General features: G+C 32.3%; 1 protein-coding gene across 21 annotated transcripts in view; it reads right to left on the reverse strand.

Annotated features, from left to right (window-relative positions):
* Positions 1–20,097, reverse strand: part of Ten-m (teneurin transmembrane protein Ten-m) — a 354,091-nt gene that overhangs the window by 58,975 nt on the left and 275,019 nt on the right. For 17 of the 21 annotated variants that reach the window (XM_076506757.1, XM_076506760.1, XM_076506761.1 and 14 more), the window contains one exon: positions 2,906–3,118. In XM_076506757.1, the coding sequence (XP_076362872.1) occupies positions 2,906–3,118 (213 nt within the window). Of the gene's footprint in view, positions 1–2,905; positions 3,119–6,639; positions 7,520–20,097 lie in introns of all 21 variants that reach the window. The other 4 variants (XM_076506766.1, XM_076506765.1, XM_076506772.1 and 1 more) reach the window with 2 other exon arrangements.

Raw genomic sequence — 20,097 nt, forward strand, 5'->3', positions numbered from 1 at the left:
GAAACTGGTGAGTATTTCAGTACTAGAATCTCTTAGATCTTCATCCTATAGCTAACTTTTAAAAGCTCTCATGTAAATGGAGATCATACTGAGTTATTATGTTAGCACTAATATAAGTTTAGACCTGAAACTGAACCTCTTATTAAACAAATAAAGCCCGTATCCATTAGATTTGGTTTTCAAACAATCAAACCAATTGACACTAATAACTGATATTGTATATTTAGACATTGCTTAGATGTTTTGCTGAAGACATAGAAACGTTAAGGTAGAATTCACCAAAAAATAAACCAACTTTTAGCACTCGCTAAACTAAGTCTAACAAAACAAAAAAAAACAAAAAATTAACGTTTCTTTAGTTTTTGTTAAAAAGAAATTGCGTTGAGAAAATAACTTTTGTTTCCAAGCTCTCTCTAATAATATGGAAACACAACTATAGTCAATATAATATTTTAGTATTATTTTGTCTCATACAAGAAAAATATAACTATTTTACTTTAAAAGCAAACCGTTTCTTATGTTACTTATCAGCCAATTAATACAATAAATCGTAGAAACACTTAATAAGATTTATTCATAGTACATAAAGTCACGTGCTCATGTTTACGAACTTAGGATTTATTTTTATTATTTTATAAAAATGGTATTGTAAAATAAAAGACAGCTTATCACAAAACGTTATATCAAAGTGAGATCAAAGAAGTAGACTTGACTTTGTTAGATGATATTCATTTTGTCCTTAGTTACGATTCTTACAAAGCCTGGGTAAGTACCTTTTCAAAATACAGACATTGAATATAAGAGATACACAGAGAGATTCAAGAATAGGAATGACTTTGTCAAATATAGTTATTAAAGAATCTGTAATTATCATTCTCTACAACATATCCGCTCCACAAAGGAACATAAAGTACTTTAAATATTTAAATAACTTTGGATACTAAAATGTACTATTGAGTTTCTCATAACTAACAAAGACAAGAGTAGTAAAATGAACACTCAAAGACGTTGTCATAAGCCATTGAAGAAAATTGTAATTAATTTATAGTTTAATGTAATACTAAAGGAGGCTGACTGTTCTCACGAAATGACTTTAAAAGGTGTATTCAGGAACTGATTTTCTCGCTTTCAACTTTCATTACTAATCAATAATAGCCTTGGTTTGTTAGCTAATTTGTTGAGCAATATTCTAAGCCTAAGTAGTCTAATTGTTTGTAAAGTAGCTACTTCACAACATTTGGACTGATGTAACATGCTGCCATATTATCTTAGATTGATTCATCCTAAGAGAGCAAGCTAGGAGAATCGAAACCCTAGATCCTTGAAATAAGTAGCAGAAATATTTTCCAGTGTATTGATTGGGTTGTTTCCCTTTAATGGTGTTTGATATTATATTTATATTTTTGCTAGAAGTAGCCATACAGTTTCTGCTAACTTCAACATATAATTTTCTTAAAATAAGTTTTAAATAGATAGACCTGGAACTATTCTTAAACATTCGTTTTCTTTCAACGTGACTCTTGGAATACTGTTTTGATATTCAGTAGCTATATTCTCTGTTCTTACATTTTTCATTTTAACTGTAATCGTTCTGTGATCAATGTACCCACTGTCCTATGCACAGGGAATGCAATATATTACGTTTGTTCCTGTCCTTATAAACACTGAATTATAATATTTAAAAATAGAAACATAATAAAAGCATATCTAATTTGCTATGGTGACTGTCAGATTGATTTTTAGTTTCGCTCTAAGTATATAGCTTGCTCTAATCTGAATTTAACATTAACCGATAGAATTTTACGTTAACTATTAGTGTTGTGACTTTTGTAAATCATCTTTATCTTTCCAAGTACTCTGAAAGATGAAAGATCGAAAACCCGCGACTCTTTAACTATACACATTTCGGTTCCCCACATTATATTGCCCACGTTGAAAAACAACCGAAACATTTCACGTTACATGAACTTAAATAGTTTCCTGAATGTCTATTTAAGTTTTGTGAGAAAGTATTTCATTAATAACGTACTTTGATTGGATATCCTTCTTTGTTAATATTGATAAGCCCAAGTAAGTAGAACCTGAGCTTACATTTTTAACCCCTGGGATAAGTTACGTTGAGATTACAGATTGTTTCCTCTTTGTAACTTACTCTTTTCATTTCTGTGTAATCTTCTACGTTTCCTGAGAATAACCATTAATTATCAGCGTTATGATGAAGTGAATAAATTATTTCTTTGTAGTTTGGTATTTGTTTACAAACTAGAAACTATAGTAAGTCCTTTTTTATGTTATTTGTAGGATGTGTATTCTTTATACTTATTTATATCAGTTGGTTTTCTCTATACTCTAGTGACAAGGTAGCTTTCTGTGTTTGTAACCATTACGTGTAACAAGGAATTCTATTAGTTGATTCCTTTTCCACGACAAGTGTAATGGCTGGCCGTTGATTAGTAAACTAACAAAAGAAGGTGATTAGCGGTCAATAATTAATGTTAGCCACGTTTACTAATTAGTCGCCGAAAATGCTTTATAGTAACAAGTTTATTTTCTAAAAAAATAAAATAAAATGTAGTTTTAGTTTATTGTAATAAAATGTTGAAAATCATAAATAATTACCCCCAGTCATCTTTATACTCACTGTACGTTTTGACTGAACTTAAGTCATGGTAATTTGTAATGATGTGTGATATAAGCAATATTTATGATTAAAGAAAATGTAATAGAGATTGTTTCAAAAGATAATACCATTAAAACAGTAAGATGTAATGATAGTTTTGGTTTACACTGTCATAGCATATTTTATGTGTTAGATATATAAACTCTCGTTAACCATAAACTATAAAAAATTTAAAGAAATATAACAACAAATATATTGCTGAAGAGTTAATAATTACATACTTACCGCTTGGAATAAACAAGGAACCAGAGGGCGTCCTTGCTAGACACGAAGTCTCAAAATCACGATCCGTTTCCCGCCTCAGAGTGCTAGGATTCATGTGTGGGAGAGATTGTTTACCGCCTCCTGATCCTGCAATATTCTTCACACTGGATCTATTCATGGACAAGTTTCTAACAGGTACTGTGGCTTGCTGTGCAACAGTGGGATCAAAAAGTCCTGCCATAATAAATAGAAATGTTGAATGTCAATTCTAATTCAATAAATTCACTGCAAGTATTTTATTAAATTCAGTGCACAGTTAATCCTTTGAATAACGTGTAAATGAAGAGTGCTTTCAAACTGTTTAAGTATGCATATTATTTTACAGAAATATAACAACTTAAAGTATTTTCCTAAAAAATTATACATAGTTTTATAATAACGGGAAAATTGTACTTTTAGAACAAAGTGATCCAAAGCCTGCACGTAATTGCTCAATAGAGTGAAAAATCTGTTTAACAATAACACATTCACAAATCTCTATACAGTGAATAAAAGTTAATTAATTACAGAAAGTGAGTGAAGAGTTTATTATATTTACACCAGATTATAAAATACAAACCATATTTTAGCGATGTATGAATAATTAACGTAATACAGTCGGCAGTTAAAGCTGTACTTTATAACAGTTTTATGAAATAATAATATGTACATAGCCATTGATAAAGTTAATCTAATTTGAAAAGTATTTATACAGTTTTCAAATATTTATATTATTTTTATATTTCCTTTTCTAAAAGAAGCGTTTATGTAATTGTACGATGACCACAGCGTATAATATTAGCTGTTGATAATGAGAATAACGTACAGAGATAAGATTGAGATAAGACAATGGTAAACAAGAGCAAATGACAGTTGAATACATATATGAAATTTTATACTTTTTGTAATAATTGCAAATAACTAATCAGCTTGTATTGGCGCAGAATTTTTGATGAAAGTTCTAATATATTATTTGTGTATAAAATATCCTGAAATTCTCTTCAATATTTAATCCAGTGATAGAGTACAATATCAAACTCGTTTCGTAACCTTACAAATTTTCCATTGTTAATCGATTGTACAGAGAATGCAACGATAATAAATTCTGGTCTTCGATTTTTCCATTTTTACGTTTAATAAGAATCAATGTCTGATCATATTGGATTCATAACATTACTTTGCGTAACAATATGCATATTGTTTTTAGAAATCAACGTGCTTCTAGCTGAACTTGAACAAGTATGTTTGGCTAACGATAAGATATGTATTTGCCATATACATATCTACATGGATATCGAAGACAGGAATACTCTCTCTCTTACATAATTCCGTGACGTTTTACATTACAGAATATTGCCAACAAACAGTAGATCTTCAAAGGCGTTTAACCAGGTACTTATGAATATATATATGTGTGTGTGTTATGTAAAAGCACGCATATATATGTATCTTACATCATATTAGATATATGATGTAAGGTACTATATGATTATACCCGTCACGTTTGCCTTGCTATTTCCCACACCTTATTAACGCATAAATCCTATGAACATGTTGAGTGGGAGCATTTCTCTGTTGTGCTTTAACCTAAACGTACTGCAACCGTCATCACGATCCATCTATCGCACGCCTTCCATTTCTCTTTCTGCCTGTATGCAGCATAATGCAAATTGTCTGACAATACCTATACGGAGATCTGTGTCTCCCTTGTAAATGTCATACACCTCGTTATCTATGCAAGACTGCCGAATGCAGATGTGTTTCCTCTAGTCGTATCACCTTCATGATTCTAGCTCTACACTTTCAGAATAATAATGAACGAAGGTCCCTATGAAGTTCGAACTTTACATTCGAACAAATTAATCCAATCCCTTTGGTCCACAAGATTTCCAACAAAAATTGTGGAGAAACGCATTAAGTTCTGCATTTCAACAGAAAAACTTATTTTAAGCGAAGCAATGAAAACCGAATTACATCAAATACATATATATACCTTTTGCTCTGTCATAGTTATTTCATGATATAACATATTATTGAGTACAATATGGTCATGCTAGTTACAATTAAATGTTTCACATTAGTAGAAAGTATTGGACATTTGTATCATGTGCTATACAACGGCCCCCCAGTGGCTCAGTGGCATGTCTGCGGACTAAAAACCGGGTTTCAATACTCGTGGTGGACAGAGCACAGATAGCCCATTGTGTTGCTTTGTGCTTAATTCAAACAAGAGACTATGCAATGTGTGAAAATATTCGTACAAAATACAAAAGAATTAAATAAAGAATATCCGAAATATCAAAACCCTGTAATTTTAATTTTTTTATAGAATAACCTATTGTACAAAAAAAAAAGTGCTTCTAACTAGTACGAAAATAGAAAATATAATTTGCTATCTTCACTGAATTTCTAGAGATACGTCTTGGAAACTTTGACACAATGTGTGTGTGTTTTTCTCACATCATACTATCTGCTGAGTCCATCGAGGAAAATCGAACCCCTCATTTTAGTATTGTAAATACGTAGACTTACCGCTTTACCAGCGGGGGACTTGACACAATGAATAAATAAAGAATAAAAATGCACACATAATACAATGAATTATTTTAATGTGAAAATTAAGTAAAAGTTTACCGTATATAGTGGATCACCATTTTCTTGGGGAAAAATTAACGCGAGTTCATATCCATGAGATTACTATTCAAATAAAGAAACAGCTAATCTATATTATTACCAAATGATTATTTGTAAAAGCTTAAATTTAAAAAAAGAAGTGTATTTACTATAAGTTATATCACGGTAAATCATATTTATCTAAAATAGAAAGCTTTTAGTTTTATAACCACTTTTTGCTTTTTGTAAAAGCTCTTTAGAACAATCATAGATCTCAGAGCCAGTTTGTGTTTTATTATACAAACAGAAACAATCAAACATATTGTCATCGATCTTTACCAAAAGAAAAATATAATGTGGAGCACATGGAATATAAATAAATTTACCCTAACAAAAACTCAATGCATGTACTCAGGCAAACGTACTCTTTACGAACCTTTTAAAGAAATCATCAACGATCAAACATAACGGCACGCGGGTGCGAATGAAAAAAAATAAATTCACTTTCTCATAATAAAGCGAAATATATGTTAGAGAAAGAAAAAGAAACCTATTCTGTGAGCTAACTGCTGTTTCCGCAGCGTGGAATTCAACCCCCTACTTTAGTATTGTAAATCCATAGACTTGACCCTGTCCAACCATGGAAAGGGTCTACATTAAAACAAAACGAAAATGTTTAGTTTTTGGAATTAAGCACAAAGTTGGACAATAGGCTATCTGTGCTCTGCTCACTACAAGTATCGAAACCCGGTTTCTAGTAATGTGAGTTCACAGATGTACCGCTGTGCCACCGAGAGGGGGAAAATAACTAGTTGGAAAGTAAAAATGATACACTATTGTTATCTTTAACTATGTTTGATAATTTCGTTTTTGAAACGTGAGTGGTCAAGAAAAACTTTGATGTGTCGTAGTAAAAATAATGTACTAATTGTGAATAATGAACATTGATAAATCAAAACAATACTGAAATATATCTTTTCTATTCTACGACTGCTGATATAATAAGTATAATATGATATAATACTTTTTAGTTATTTAAACTAATACGTTTTTTTAGATCAATTATTTATATGCTATTGTTCATGTTCAGAAAAAAAACTTACGATTTGCTTTGAATCAATTTGAAGTTAGAAGACAAAAAAATCCATCCGAAAATGTATTGGAAGTATAAAATTCCAGCATGTTTGTCAGGGTCTATACACATGAAACAGAAAATCACAATCTGTTGTCAGTGTTCGTGTGCACAAGGACACGTTATCAACAGACAAGATGGTAAACGAAAAGAGTAAAAATGATGATTCGGTTTCTTCTTGAAGAACAGATACGAATGAAAGTGTTATCGATAATTAACTGAAGCCAGTTAGTTGACTCCATTGACAAATCACAAACCACATTTTCACAACTGTCCCTTGTGCACCTTGTAAATGGTTGTATGGCACGCAAATGTTGTGGAAATATTTTCTGTCAGTCAGGTTCGATGAAATATAGATATTACAATGAAGCACAGCTTTCACGATTTTTTAGAAGCAATATAATTTTAAAAATATATGTATATATATATATATAAAACCAATTAAAACAGCTTACCAACCATGACCGAATATTACTGGAGCCAACTTCTACTTGTTGAGCATATAATACATTGTAATCACGCAAATACAGAAACTGTAGAAGCCTCTTTCCCGGCATTGGTGTGCTCCACTTGATTACATTCCGAAGTTCAGTCAACTAGTAGAGTTCTCAGTTCCTTGTGATGTTTTTTGTGTAATATTTTACGAATTTCTTTTCTATTCCGAGTCGGTTGTTTGCTGCACGTGCTTGCATGCGGCTGCCATTCTACTCTTTCAACTGATGACTGCGGATACTCTTGGACCGCCGAGTTCTGCAGCTATTCCTAGCTTGAGCGCTGAACGCGCGAAGCTATCTTGATTGGCGTTATGTAATTTCTCTAGCCAATAATGCCGCCGTTCCTGGTGAATCCAACTTGTAAAGAAGACATCTTGTTTAGCAAGACTTTTATCGCTCTCTGCGAGGTTTTTTGGTTTATGACTAGTATAAATAACATATCTTTCGCTAAGCTTAGCCAGGGGCAAACAGATAAGAACATATATAAAAGTAACATATATTTACACGCACAACGTTCAAAGCTAAAAAAAAAAAAAAAGATATTAAAAGCACTCCAAATTATTTTATGCTTATTGCTGAATGTTTACAGATAAAAACGGAGGTAAGAGGTTAAAACTATATTCACGGTAGGAACTGATATCTTGGAATGCATTATTCGTTCGTTTTACCAGAAAGAAAAATAATAGAAAAAAATCATGATGAAAATAATAGAAAATTTTTGGGACCGTTGTTAAAGTTTGGCGAAAACTGAACAAATAATTATCAGGTTTTTGTAGTTTGCAAACATGCAGATCAAAACACAAACATAATAAAGTAAACTTAAAAGCATTCTCAGTTCTTACGTCTATAGGATACATAAGATAATGTAACATTACTTTAATCAAACCTTCTTACTTTACTGAATGAATTATCCTTAATAATGCCCCCAGTAGCTTAGTATAAACTCTGAAGGTTTATAACCCTCAAAAATCGGATTCTAATACTTTTTATGGGCACAACAAAAATAGCCCACTGTGTAGCATGTGTTTAACAAGAAACAAGCAAAATCTTAGATATTTTCACTAAATACTTTGATAATTAAGTAATTACCATCTTGCAGATAAACTGCTTACAGATACATCAGTACACAAAACGAAACATAAAGTAGTTCTGTGGTTTACTTCGTCGTTCACTGCACTGCAACTTCATTTCTAGCCTTGCATTCCAAATATGTATGTGCGTGTGGTTGCAAAGGTAATAAATCTACCATAAGTGATGGTTATGGTTAACATCAATGAAGTGGTTAGATTGGACAGTTTGTGAATTAAACAATCCATTTGAAGAATTGTGAGTTGAGAGACTACAAAAGAAAATACTATCTGTTCATTTATTATTAGTGTGTCTGATTTTAATATTGTATAACAATAAATACAGTTAAACGAACTTCAAAAGATTTGTAATTCTAACCAAAAGTAAAATACACCTTCAATCGGCCATTTGTCTAGCAATCAAGTCAAAGGCCATTAGACCAAACGTAATAATGTACGTTGAAGTACATATTTTCAAGCAGAATCGCAAAAGTAGTATTTCAATAAATTAAAAGAGCAGTATAGTATTAGAGTGCATGGTTTAATCTTTATCAATAATTGTGTTTCTTCTGTTCTTCTTGTAACACTAAGAAGTATTTCTTCTTCCATTTCAATTAGAACACTTTCAAAATATTCTCAGCCAAAACCAAGCTTTGTTGTAACGATATATTTGCTAGTGGTATAACTCATTAATCAGACGTAGTAACACTAAAATATTTTAGATTACTTGTTGCTACATTGCAGATCTAAGTAAAACATATGCTTAGGTTTGTTCTTTGAGAAAAGATCCTTTCTTAACATTAATTTCTTTATACTAGCGATATGCACCGTTTCTTAACAAAAATATACATGCTGTACGCTTTAATGTATAAATATGAACCAGTGCATTGTTACCGTTCATTCATATATATCTTTTTTGTTTAAAAACAGTCTTTTTTTCTGCTTTATTTCTAAGGTTTTTGTACGTTTCTTGCCGGCTCAGCATGGCCACATGGTTAAAGCACATAACTCGTAAACCGAGGGTCCTGTGTTTCAATCCCCGTCACACCAAACATGCTCGCCCTTTCAGTCGTGGGGACGTTATAACGTGACGGTCAATCTAACTATTCGTTGATAAAAGAGTAGCCCAAGAGATGGCGGTGGGTGGTGATAACAAGCTGCCTTCTCTCTAGTCTTACACTGCTAAATTAGGGACAGCTAGCCCAGATAGCCCTCGTGTATTTTGCGCGAAATTCAAAACAAATCGAGTGGATTAATAAAAGGACACCGTGCCTAATTTTGTTATTTTATTTAATTTTGACATTATACATGGAAGTAGACATATTTCTATATAAAAACTACTCTCGAATTCCTTCCTGGTAATTCATGTCATGGGTTCAAATTAATTTCTTTTTTCTATTTTACGCAGTGAAACGGATAAAATTTAAATTTGTAAATAATGCTGCCATAACAATACCAAAAAATACATAAAATAATTAGGTCTATATTTTTAAATCAATTAAAGATATCAAACACAAATATAAATTAATAACAATATTTAACTAGTAAAGTTTAATGGCGTATGTTTTGCAGGGCGAACTATACGCACGTTGTCAGCCAAACTAACTAGCCAAATTTTAACACTAATTTTTGTTTGTTTTTTTTAGAAGTTAGCATAAAGCTACACAATGAGATACCTGTGCTCAGTAGACCACAGGTTTCAAAACCCAGTTTCTAGCGGTGTAAGTCCGCAGACATACCATATGCCACTTGGGGGACTCAACCTTAAAGATGCATGAACTCATAACTTCGAAGCATTTCAGTACCAATTTATACACTATAGCAGTTTTATACACTGCACCAGTTTTATACACTATAGCAGTTTTATACACTTGGATGGAAACAGTCTATACTTCTTTCCATCGGGTGGAAACTTGTTAGCACGAAACGTTGGATGTTGCTTTGCTACACATGTTTAAACCTTTTTAACAGAAATATGTGTAAAACTTACGATATAAATTCTTAAACAGGAAACCAAGTATTTTGCAGTTTTATTAGAAGTTCTGGGATGGAACTATTTTCGTTCAGTGTATTTAATATCTGTCAACTGATCTTAATTAATACAATTCTACTTTTTTCCTAAACTTGCAAGTTATATTTAAATAACTACTGTCACAAGTGTTATTAATATGCAGCTGGTTTAATATTTAAAAAACAACAACTAGATATACATATATAGGTTAAATGACACTTTGTAATAATAAGATTACAAAAATAGGTATAGTCGCTACATACACCGAATAACTGTATCTGTAAGGAAACTAAAAGAAAAACTTCCACTTTAAAAAAAAAGATGTTTTCTTATTTATTTGTTTTGAATTTTACGCAAAGCTACTCGAGGGCTATCTGCGCTAGCCGTCCCTAACTTAGCAATGTAAGAATAGAGGGGAGACAGTTAGTCATCGCCACCCACCGCCAACTCTTGGGCTACTTTTTTACCAACGAATAGTGGGATTGACCGTTACCTTATAATGACCCCACGGCTGAAAGGGCGAGCATGTTTGGTGCGACAAGGATTCGAACTCGCGACCCTCAGAGTACGAGTCGAACGCCTTAACCTATCTGGCCATGCCGGGCCTTTCTTACTGAATTCTATTATTTAAAGCAGTTTTTGTCAGTTACTTCGTGATTGTATTTAAATTCAGAACTCGTACAAACAAGTTGCAAGCGCTAATATGTTTTCGAATATAGTGCTGTGAATATCAACGAATAATCTACGTTCATGTATGATGAGTTACAGAATTCATTCTCGTTAATAATAAAAAATGAGAAAAATATTTATGTAAACGTGTCTATGTATTTTTGTGTGTGTGTTGTTGTATCTGTCAGTAGGGGCTGTTAACCACGTGTTGTTGTTATTGTTGTTTTTGAATTAAGCACAAAACTACACAATGGGCTTTATGTGATCTGCCCTCCACGGGTATCAAAACCAGGTTTTTGGCGCTGTAAGTCCGCAGACATGCCGCTGAGTCACTGGGAGGCACCACGTGTATAAAACTGGTGCAGTGTCAAAGAGACCTCAATTTGTTTGAGACCTCAAACTATACGCAATTTATTACAAGTATATTTCATAATGGCATGAATAATTTTTCATCATGTTAATACTTCAAATGCTTAAATCATTGAACACTAGTAAAACTTAATGATAATGCAACTAATATTTTTTTATTCTCGACATCTGTTAATAAAAGTTCTGTATTGTTCTTGGAAGAATGACTTTTAAACGAACACAAGCAGCAACAACGAAAGTATTTCGCACTGCTCAGCGAACATGTTGCTGAATGAAAGAGAATAGAGGACAGCAGGTTGCAAGATGATGACCGTGATTTATTGCTCAATTTATTCAACTCTAACTCGAAGAATTTGTCCGTTAGTTTGAGAAAATAAAATTCATGTCTGAAATACTAATAATGCTTCAAGAATTTAGTGCAAGAAGCCTAACCAGATAAAATCAATGATGCAAAAGCTTTCTACTGAGTAATCTTGTTGGACAAATTTATTTAAAAGATTAGTAGCGCTGCAAAAAAAAAAATATGCAGGCTTAGAATGCCAGATATCGGGTTTCGATACCCATGGTGGGCAGAACAGAGACATTCCATTAATAAGCTTTTTGCTTAACAAAAACAATCAACAAACTAACTTCCTTGTAGGGCGAGTATATTTAAAGGATTTAGGATGTATAACAGAAATATATATGGAAATGAAAATAAAAATACAAATGATCTGACATAAGATAATTATTTATTTCAAAGCTTATTAATAAAAAACAGCTATGAATCAGGGAAAAACCAAAACAGCCAACAGACAGTAGAGCTAGAGTAATGACGCCTCCAAAATTTGCCCTATTGTCTGAAGAATAAAATAAAAGTCATGAGTGCAAGAAAGTAATAGGTGCAATTAAGAAAACACAAATGTGCATTTGAGTTCTTTTATAGAAGCTATCCATGATAATCTCCCCTTATGACTTTTGCAGCTTTTTTCTATCAGAAATTTATAGCAATAAGAAATATTATGAACTATCCTATAATGTTGAAAAAAATAATAAGATAAAAAATTGAATCAATAGAAGCTATGTTTTGAAGTTCGAGAAGTGTAAAATACAGAACTGCACATTTTGCCTCAGATATTCAAAACTATAAGCGGAAAATCCACAATTTACGTTCAGAAGTCAATGGAAAAAAAAAACAGTTGCACGAATGGTAACGTAATGTTTATAAGGGAAATGGTGTTTTTTGCTGTTTTACCTCAGAAAACAATGGTACAAGTATGTCTTATGATTAACCTTTCAACTATCATTACGAAACAGTATATGTGATGTTATGCTGTGTAATAATAATAACCACATAAGATAATAACTTTCATAATATTGGCTTTCTGTGATAGTCAATAAAAGAACTCAACTTTGAAGTTACATTAAATTATTCTGAAGAAAAACTTTTTAAAAAGTGCCTCCGTTTAGTTTGAATAATTTTGTTGTAATGTACATTTGTAGGTAGCATGCTCACTCTAAAATATATACTCTAAGAGATCATGTAAATGTTTTCATATGAATAGAACTCTGCTTTTATACAGAATAATATCAAAATATGGTTATCTGCAACAATATAATTAACTTACATGATATGGATGTTACAAAAAATATTGTAACCATTATTGTAAATTTAAGTAACACAAAATTAAGTAACAATTTAAAATATATCAGTAATTATAAAAAAACTCTGTCAGCCTTACATTGAAATTTACATGAGTCTTCAAATTACTATTATTTGAAGTTTTAAACCGGCAAATGAAAGTTAATTATCTATATTGAAAAAAAGAGTTACTAAATTGAAGTCCAGCTCTTGTCAGTGATTCATGTCGAATTCAGTGACGAAATTTTTCCGTTTGAACCTGAAGTAAATACAAACTACTAAGTTTTGGAACTCACAGACAAATATAAACAGCAAATTCTTATGACTCTTTATATTTTCTTTTATAACTGAAATTCTCAAAACATATTTCTAGATTTTTGATTATTTCAATTGCTATTTTTCAAGTGGAACTTTTCAAATGATTTTTTCAAGTGTGTCTATGTTCCTTTATGGAACGATGGTTTCACAGTATCCAAATTTCTTGCGCTGCTTCATAACACGTTATTCAATCACAAAGGTACAATTTATTACAAAATTTACATTTTATACGTGTCATAAATTCAGTGTTTAATTAAAATATTATTTTATCGTGTATTCAAAATTAATTTCCATCTTTAATCATGTGTTTAGTCGATATAAAATTTATTCAGCGAAATGAATTGCCTTGCAACATTTTTCTGTGTCAAATACTTTATAATTGTAAGTTACAATTTTAATATTTTACAGGTATTAACCACACTAAGGGAAACTCTAAATGTTTCTTCATTCTTTATAAACATAGTAATGAATATTGTAAACTGTTCTACAGGGCTTAGCACGTTACATTAACATGATGTTAAATATATAAATCAGTAAGCCTTAACAACCATAGCTATACGAAGTCACAGAGGAACGGACTGTATCAGAGATAAATTCTGATATTGTTTGGCGTTAGATAAACAGCATAATGTCATCGAAAATTGAAAGCTTTTGATATGTAACAGCTTTTTCCGACCCAAAATATTCGTGAATTCAAAAAGATGTGACTATATCATGGATTTATGATTGCTAATACAGGAATATCTTTTGTGCTTAGTAACAAAGGAAAGTATCATCTGGAAATAGACCTGAAACAAGTCTTACTCAGCCTTGACAAAATAATTGCAGCTTTTAATAGGTGGCAATCCACGAGAACAAAGATCTTTACCTTTAAATCATACATACGCATACAGTTGCCGACACATTTCCATTAAGTACAATAAACCTTAATTAAAATAACACATTAACACAGATATGCATAACAGTTTATTGAAAAACAACAACAATGTGCCTACAATAACGCCATGGATGTAAAGGGCAAAAATACTTCCTTTAAATAGAACGCATACAGTGCCTTACAAAAGAATTAACGTCTCCTGCAAACTTTTCATATTTTGTTGTCGTCTGATCTTGCAATCATAAATATTTCAAATGGAACTTTAAATTTAGAACCAACACAACCCAATCCAAACTGAGAAAGCTAAACGAATGCTGATATTAAGTATGTAAGTTAGATTTTCAAAGAAAATTAGAATATTATCCATTGAATAAGTATTCAGTCCCTTTACTAAGGCACTTTACTTTATGATTTACTTTAAATCAGTTTTGGTGCAAACGATATTGAAAGGTTGCAAAAATAGTGTAATGGTCTTTTTGTCTCTGTGTTATCAAGTGGTTTAACTTGACTTCAGAGTAAATGCATCTGTTTAAGCTACAACTCTCATACTGAAATGAAAAATCAACAATGAAGACAAAGGAGCTTTCTAAACAAGTCAGTAATAAAGTAGTAAAGAATCACAGGTCTGTAGATTAGTACAAGAGCATTTCCTTTGTGTATTAGAAGTGGAATGTTCTTCATACAATCCAATCACGACCCAGGTCAAGCCGCCTTTCTAAATTAAGCAGCTGGGGGCATTTTAGGTCTAAATTCAAAGCGTTACCTCTGGTGCAAGCCCATCACAGCTCATTATCCAATAATCACCATTCCAATTGTCAAGCATGGTGATGGCAACATCTTGTTATGGAAATGCTGCCCAGTACCATGGACTAGGAAACTGCCACGATTGAGTGAAAGATGGTTGGTGCAAAGTACAGGCGAATTCTGTAGGAAAACCTGCTTGATTCAGCTCAAAATTTAAAACTGGATCGAAAATCCACATTTAAGCAAGATAATTACTCGAAGCAAAAAGACAAAGCCACAATGGAGTGATTTCAAAATAAAAAAAACTGAATTTATTTGAGTGGCTCAGTCAAAGTCTTAACTTGAATCAACAGAAAATTTACGGTGAGACTTGAAGATTGCAGTCTATCAAAGATCCCTATCGAACTTGTCAGAATTGGAACAATTTTGCCAAGAAGAATGGTTACGAATTACACCATCCCATTGGGCAAAACTGGTATGGACATATCCCAGAAGACTAACAGCAGTATTTCTGTCAGAGGTGCTTCTACCAAGTACTGACTAAGGGGTATTAATACTAGTGTAATCAGCAAATTTCAATCTATACATTGTCTTTGCAGGTTTTGCTAACATTAAACCTTCTTCACATATAACTCTGTTAAGTTCGATCATTAAAATTTTAAATAAAAACAAATTCATTAAAAACAAATATCTTCATTATTTGTATTTCATTAAAATGTGATATTATTGGTAGGGGAGGAATATTTTTACCAGGCACTGTATAGCTCTGTAATAAGAAAATTTAACAAGGACAAGCTCTATAACACTTTGAGGAAAGATACTGTATTCTTGTTGTAAACAACAGGAAAACAATGAAGAATGAAAAATAACAGGAAATGGTATCACAGAAAGTTTTACTGTATAAAAGTTATTGAAGCATAATAATATAGACATTACCTATTACAATACTAAATTAATTAGTTGGAGATAAAAATATATATTGAAAATGAGATCATATGTTGTTGTAACCTCTACTTGTAACCTAGATGTTTCGTGAAATATTTATTGTTTTGCAGCTAGAAAGAACTTTAACGTCATGTGATCAATGCGTGGTCTAATACATAGAATTTTTCCCAAAGTTTTAAAATGATTTCAGAAATATAAATCGTAGTAAAGATAGAATAGACAGATTACTGATTACATAGTGCATGTGCCTAAAAACTTGTGGAACTTACTGTGAAAAGAATTCCCAGTGGCACAGCGCCTTGTCTGCAGACTCACAACGTTAAAAACCGGGTTTCAATACCCTTGGTGGCCAGAGCACAGACAGCCCATTGTGTGGCTTTGTGCTTAATTCTAAACAAACAACACTGTGAAAGACACTTATTTAGTTAGGTAAATTTTGAGTTTTTTACTCAATAAAAAAGTCAAAAAATCATTATAAGATTATAAGTTTAATTGTGAAGACTGGATGCTAGATTAGCTACGTAAAATCGTGTAGGTTATTGAAATAAAATGCTGTAGTTATCAAGTGAACTGCAGTTTCTACTATTTTTTTATTCTGAATTACTTGAAAGAGTCTTTAAACAGAAGTAATCATTAAAAGAGTTGATGTAAGAAGTCAAATCAAAGTTTTTCACTCCTATTCATGAGTTATTGAACAGCCTAATACTAAGTTAGAGCCACCAAACCAGCATCCCCAATGTTTGGAAGAAGACTCAGAGTACTATTGGACATTATGTCCTCATATCCTCAGGATTACACCTCACCATAATCTTAAATATATTGTGTTAAGAGACTAAATAACACTATTGATACCATGTTCGAGAAAGAATTAAATCAGCTAGTGATAAGAAAAAGTAATTATACTTTAAATACTTATATGACAGGTTTTTACTCTGGTAGCATGGTATGGCTATACACTCCACACCACGCCAGGAGGACTGTCTCTAAAGTTAAGTAGTTGTTGGGAACAGCCATATTCCACAGTCTTAGAATGAATGCAATTGCTTATATAATCCAGCAAAACAGGTGTTTTTCAAGCTAAAGGTATTCCATCGTGTTTGTCTTTTGAAGCACCTTGGCGTGATAACGACCGAATAGTTAGCTTCTGGAGAACCCAACGTTCCTATCAAAATTACTTCAAGTATATCATCAAAACTGGAACGTCAATGGACTGATTCCTTAGTTCTTTTACATAAGATAATTCCCCCAGTAACAAGACAGCAAGTGGAATGATACAGGACCCAGTAATCATTACATATTTATACTATAAGCCACAGAAAAGAAGACCATCACATGATTAGCGTATGGCCAGTATTTGAAATTTTCCCCAGAGTTTGAACATACTTTGAGAAGTAAAAAGCGCGAATCACGTTGGATTAGATAGATTATTGATTATTGAGCTAGTCAGATTGAAAAGAGTGTTTCTTAGTCAAGAAATAAATGTGTAACTTACATCAATTATTCCGCAACAGTTATTTAGTGCAGTTGTGTAAATTTTAAGTTTGTACTTGATACGTACAGAAATACAAGAAAAACTTTTAGAATGATAAAATTAGCAACTACGTAGAATTACTAAGTTAAAACCTAACGCCCAACACTAGAAGTTATAAAACAATATTGTACGTAATTCTACTGCTACTTATGAATACAATCCGTCCCCGTCAATGTTTATTTATTTGGTAAAAACTGATTTTCCATTTTTTGCACTTAAATAAAGTATTTCAGGAATATAATACGCGTATATAGTTCAAAAGGAAGATGTAATAAGACATTTTCAACACATTGGACCAGAATTTGGTAAATATGGTAATTAGTCATAAGAACTGCGTAATAGTTAGAGGTAAATTCGAAAGGGATGTCTTTGTATTTAAACTAATGTTTAAGTTATATTTAATTTACTAGAAATTCTATTTTATATTTAAATAAAACACCATTTCACTTACGGAATAGTTTTACTAATAACTATTCATCTGAAGGGAGTCATCAATTTGGCGACGTCTGAATACAAATGACGTAATACATCGAGTTTCATTCATTGATTTTCATATTTTTGCCATCAGCTAAAACAAAAGTAATTTCTCATGTCTAGCAAGGCAGCTTTGCCTTTCTATACGAAATCGAATCTTCCTGTCTTTCATAGTCGCAATAAGCAAACCTCTAAGGGAAAAGCATAGGTCCGAGATAGGGGACGTTACGTTTCTTTTCAATAACCTGAGGCACAGAGCAGTAAATTACAAATGGCGTCATATTTCCATTCCCAGAGATATTTAAACTTCTTGTATATATTATGGTAATATGAGTAGTACTTTTTAATTATACGTTCAACTACAGAACACCGGTATATTTGTTCAGCAACAGTGACTTTCCAAAACGAGTGTACAGCTAAAGTCCGTTTAACACTAGAAGGTTATTTAAGCAAAATAAATATGCTTCTTTTTTCTACAGTCTACACTAATATACAGATATCATTAATAAATATAAATTGATCATCTCTCTGTTTTCATAGCTAAAAGAGATCGTTATCTTATTAGAGACTGCGTTAGAGGTATGTCTGCGGACTTACTTAAATCAACTGATAAGCGCAACTAAGTACCTCTTCCAGGGATTTACTTAATCTTATCCCCAAAAAGTAGGATAGAGGTCTGTGTCTGAATCTGTCATTATTTACTATCTGTATGCTAGGGGTTTTAAGGGGCTTAATCCACTTGTTTGATGTTTGTTTGAAGTTATCTTAAAGATCTAATAGCGCAGACTTTCAGAGACTTCTTCACATAAAGTTTACAACAAGATAATGACGACCTTTACGGCTTCCATGTGAATTACAATTTCCAAAGTAAACTTACTTTTTAAAAACTTTTATTGTTGTATTGTAATGACTATATTTAGTTATTGTTTACAGGTAAATTAATTCTTATTATATTATGGTGTATGAAAAAAAAAAGTTCCGTTAATTTTACTCTTCGGTCCCCCATTGACACAGCGATATGTCTGCGGACTCATCGCTAGAACGCTTCGATACCAGCGGTATGCAGAACACACATAGCCCCTTGCGCCATAAAACGCCAAACCAATCAATCAACTCTTCTTTAAGACTACATAGCATGGCTCTTGAGTCAGAATTAATTTATATCTTCCTTTTTAGTAATGTGTTTCGTTGGCGTCACATCTTTGCTTTAAAGGAACTTTAAATTTGTTTCGTATTTGTAAGGTCGATGGTTGACTTTTAAAATTCGCGACTACACTGTCCATAGAGTGAACTGTCGAAAAGTTTGTTTTTAATTTTATTTTGCGTAAAGCCATACTAGGGCTATCCGAACTAGCCGTCCCTAACTTAGCAGTGTAAGACTAGAGGGAAGGCAGCTAGTCATCACCACTCACCGCCAACTCTTGGGATACTGTTTTACCAACAGATAGTAGGATTGATCATCACATTATAACGCCCCAACGGCTGAAAGGGCGAGCATGTTTGGTGCAACAGGGATTCAAACCCCGACCCTTAGATTACGAGTCGAACGCCTTAACGTTGGTAAAAGATTAGCCCAAAGGTTGGCGGTGGGTGGTGATGACTAGCTGTCTCACACTGCTAAATTAGGGACGGCTAGCGCAGATGGCTCTTGAGGTAGCTTTGCGCGAAATTCAAAAAACAAGCTTCATATTTTATACTCTAAAATCTACAAGATGAAAAATATAAATCTTTCGTTGTTCTAATTTTATTATACATGTTAATATAGTGAATTTTGGATTTCCTGCGTTGTAAAAGTAATAACATCAAATATAAAAGTAAGGAATCTAAATTTTCTCAGTATCTTTAATATAATGCTCATTTTAATAGTAATTTAACTCAGCTCAATTTATAGAAAGAACCTTCTGATTTTAAATATTTTCCATAGATCCAGAAAATTATTAAATACCTTTCACAAATAGTATTGTCGAATTATCCTATTTGTGTTTTTTGTTGCCCAAAGAGAAAGCTACTGTTCAGCAGCATTGGTTGCTTAGAAGGCTATTCTTAACAAATAGCAAGACTATACTCTCTCTTTCATAACGCACCTACAACACCAAACCTTAATCTCAGCTTCGTACTCTAATCACTAGATCACACCCGACCATGATTGTATGTGAGATCATAACAGGTGTTTAGAATGTATACCGAAAGCGATTGGTTCAACACTTTTTACCATTCTATAACACTAAATGATTTAACAGAGGCATTGATTTAACTATTCTTATGTTTAATATTTTGGATTCAATAAAAACATAAGGCTGTTAATACGT

The sequence above is a fragment of the Tachypleus tridentatus genome, chromosome 6, assembly GCF_004210375.1.
Source record: "Tachypleus tridentatus isolate NWPU-2018 chromosome 6, ASM421037v1, whole genome shotgun sequence".
Taxonomy (NCBI): Eukaryota; Metazoa; Arthropoda; class Merostomata; order Xiphosura; family Limulidae; genus Tachypleus; species Tachypleus tridentatus.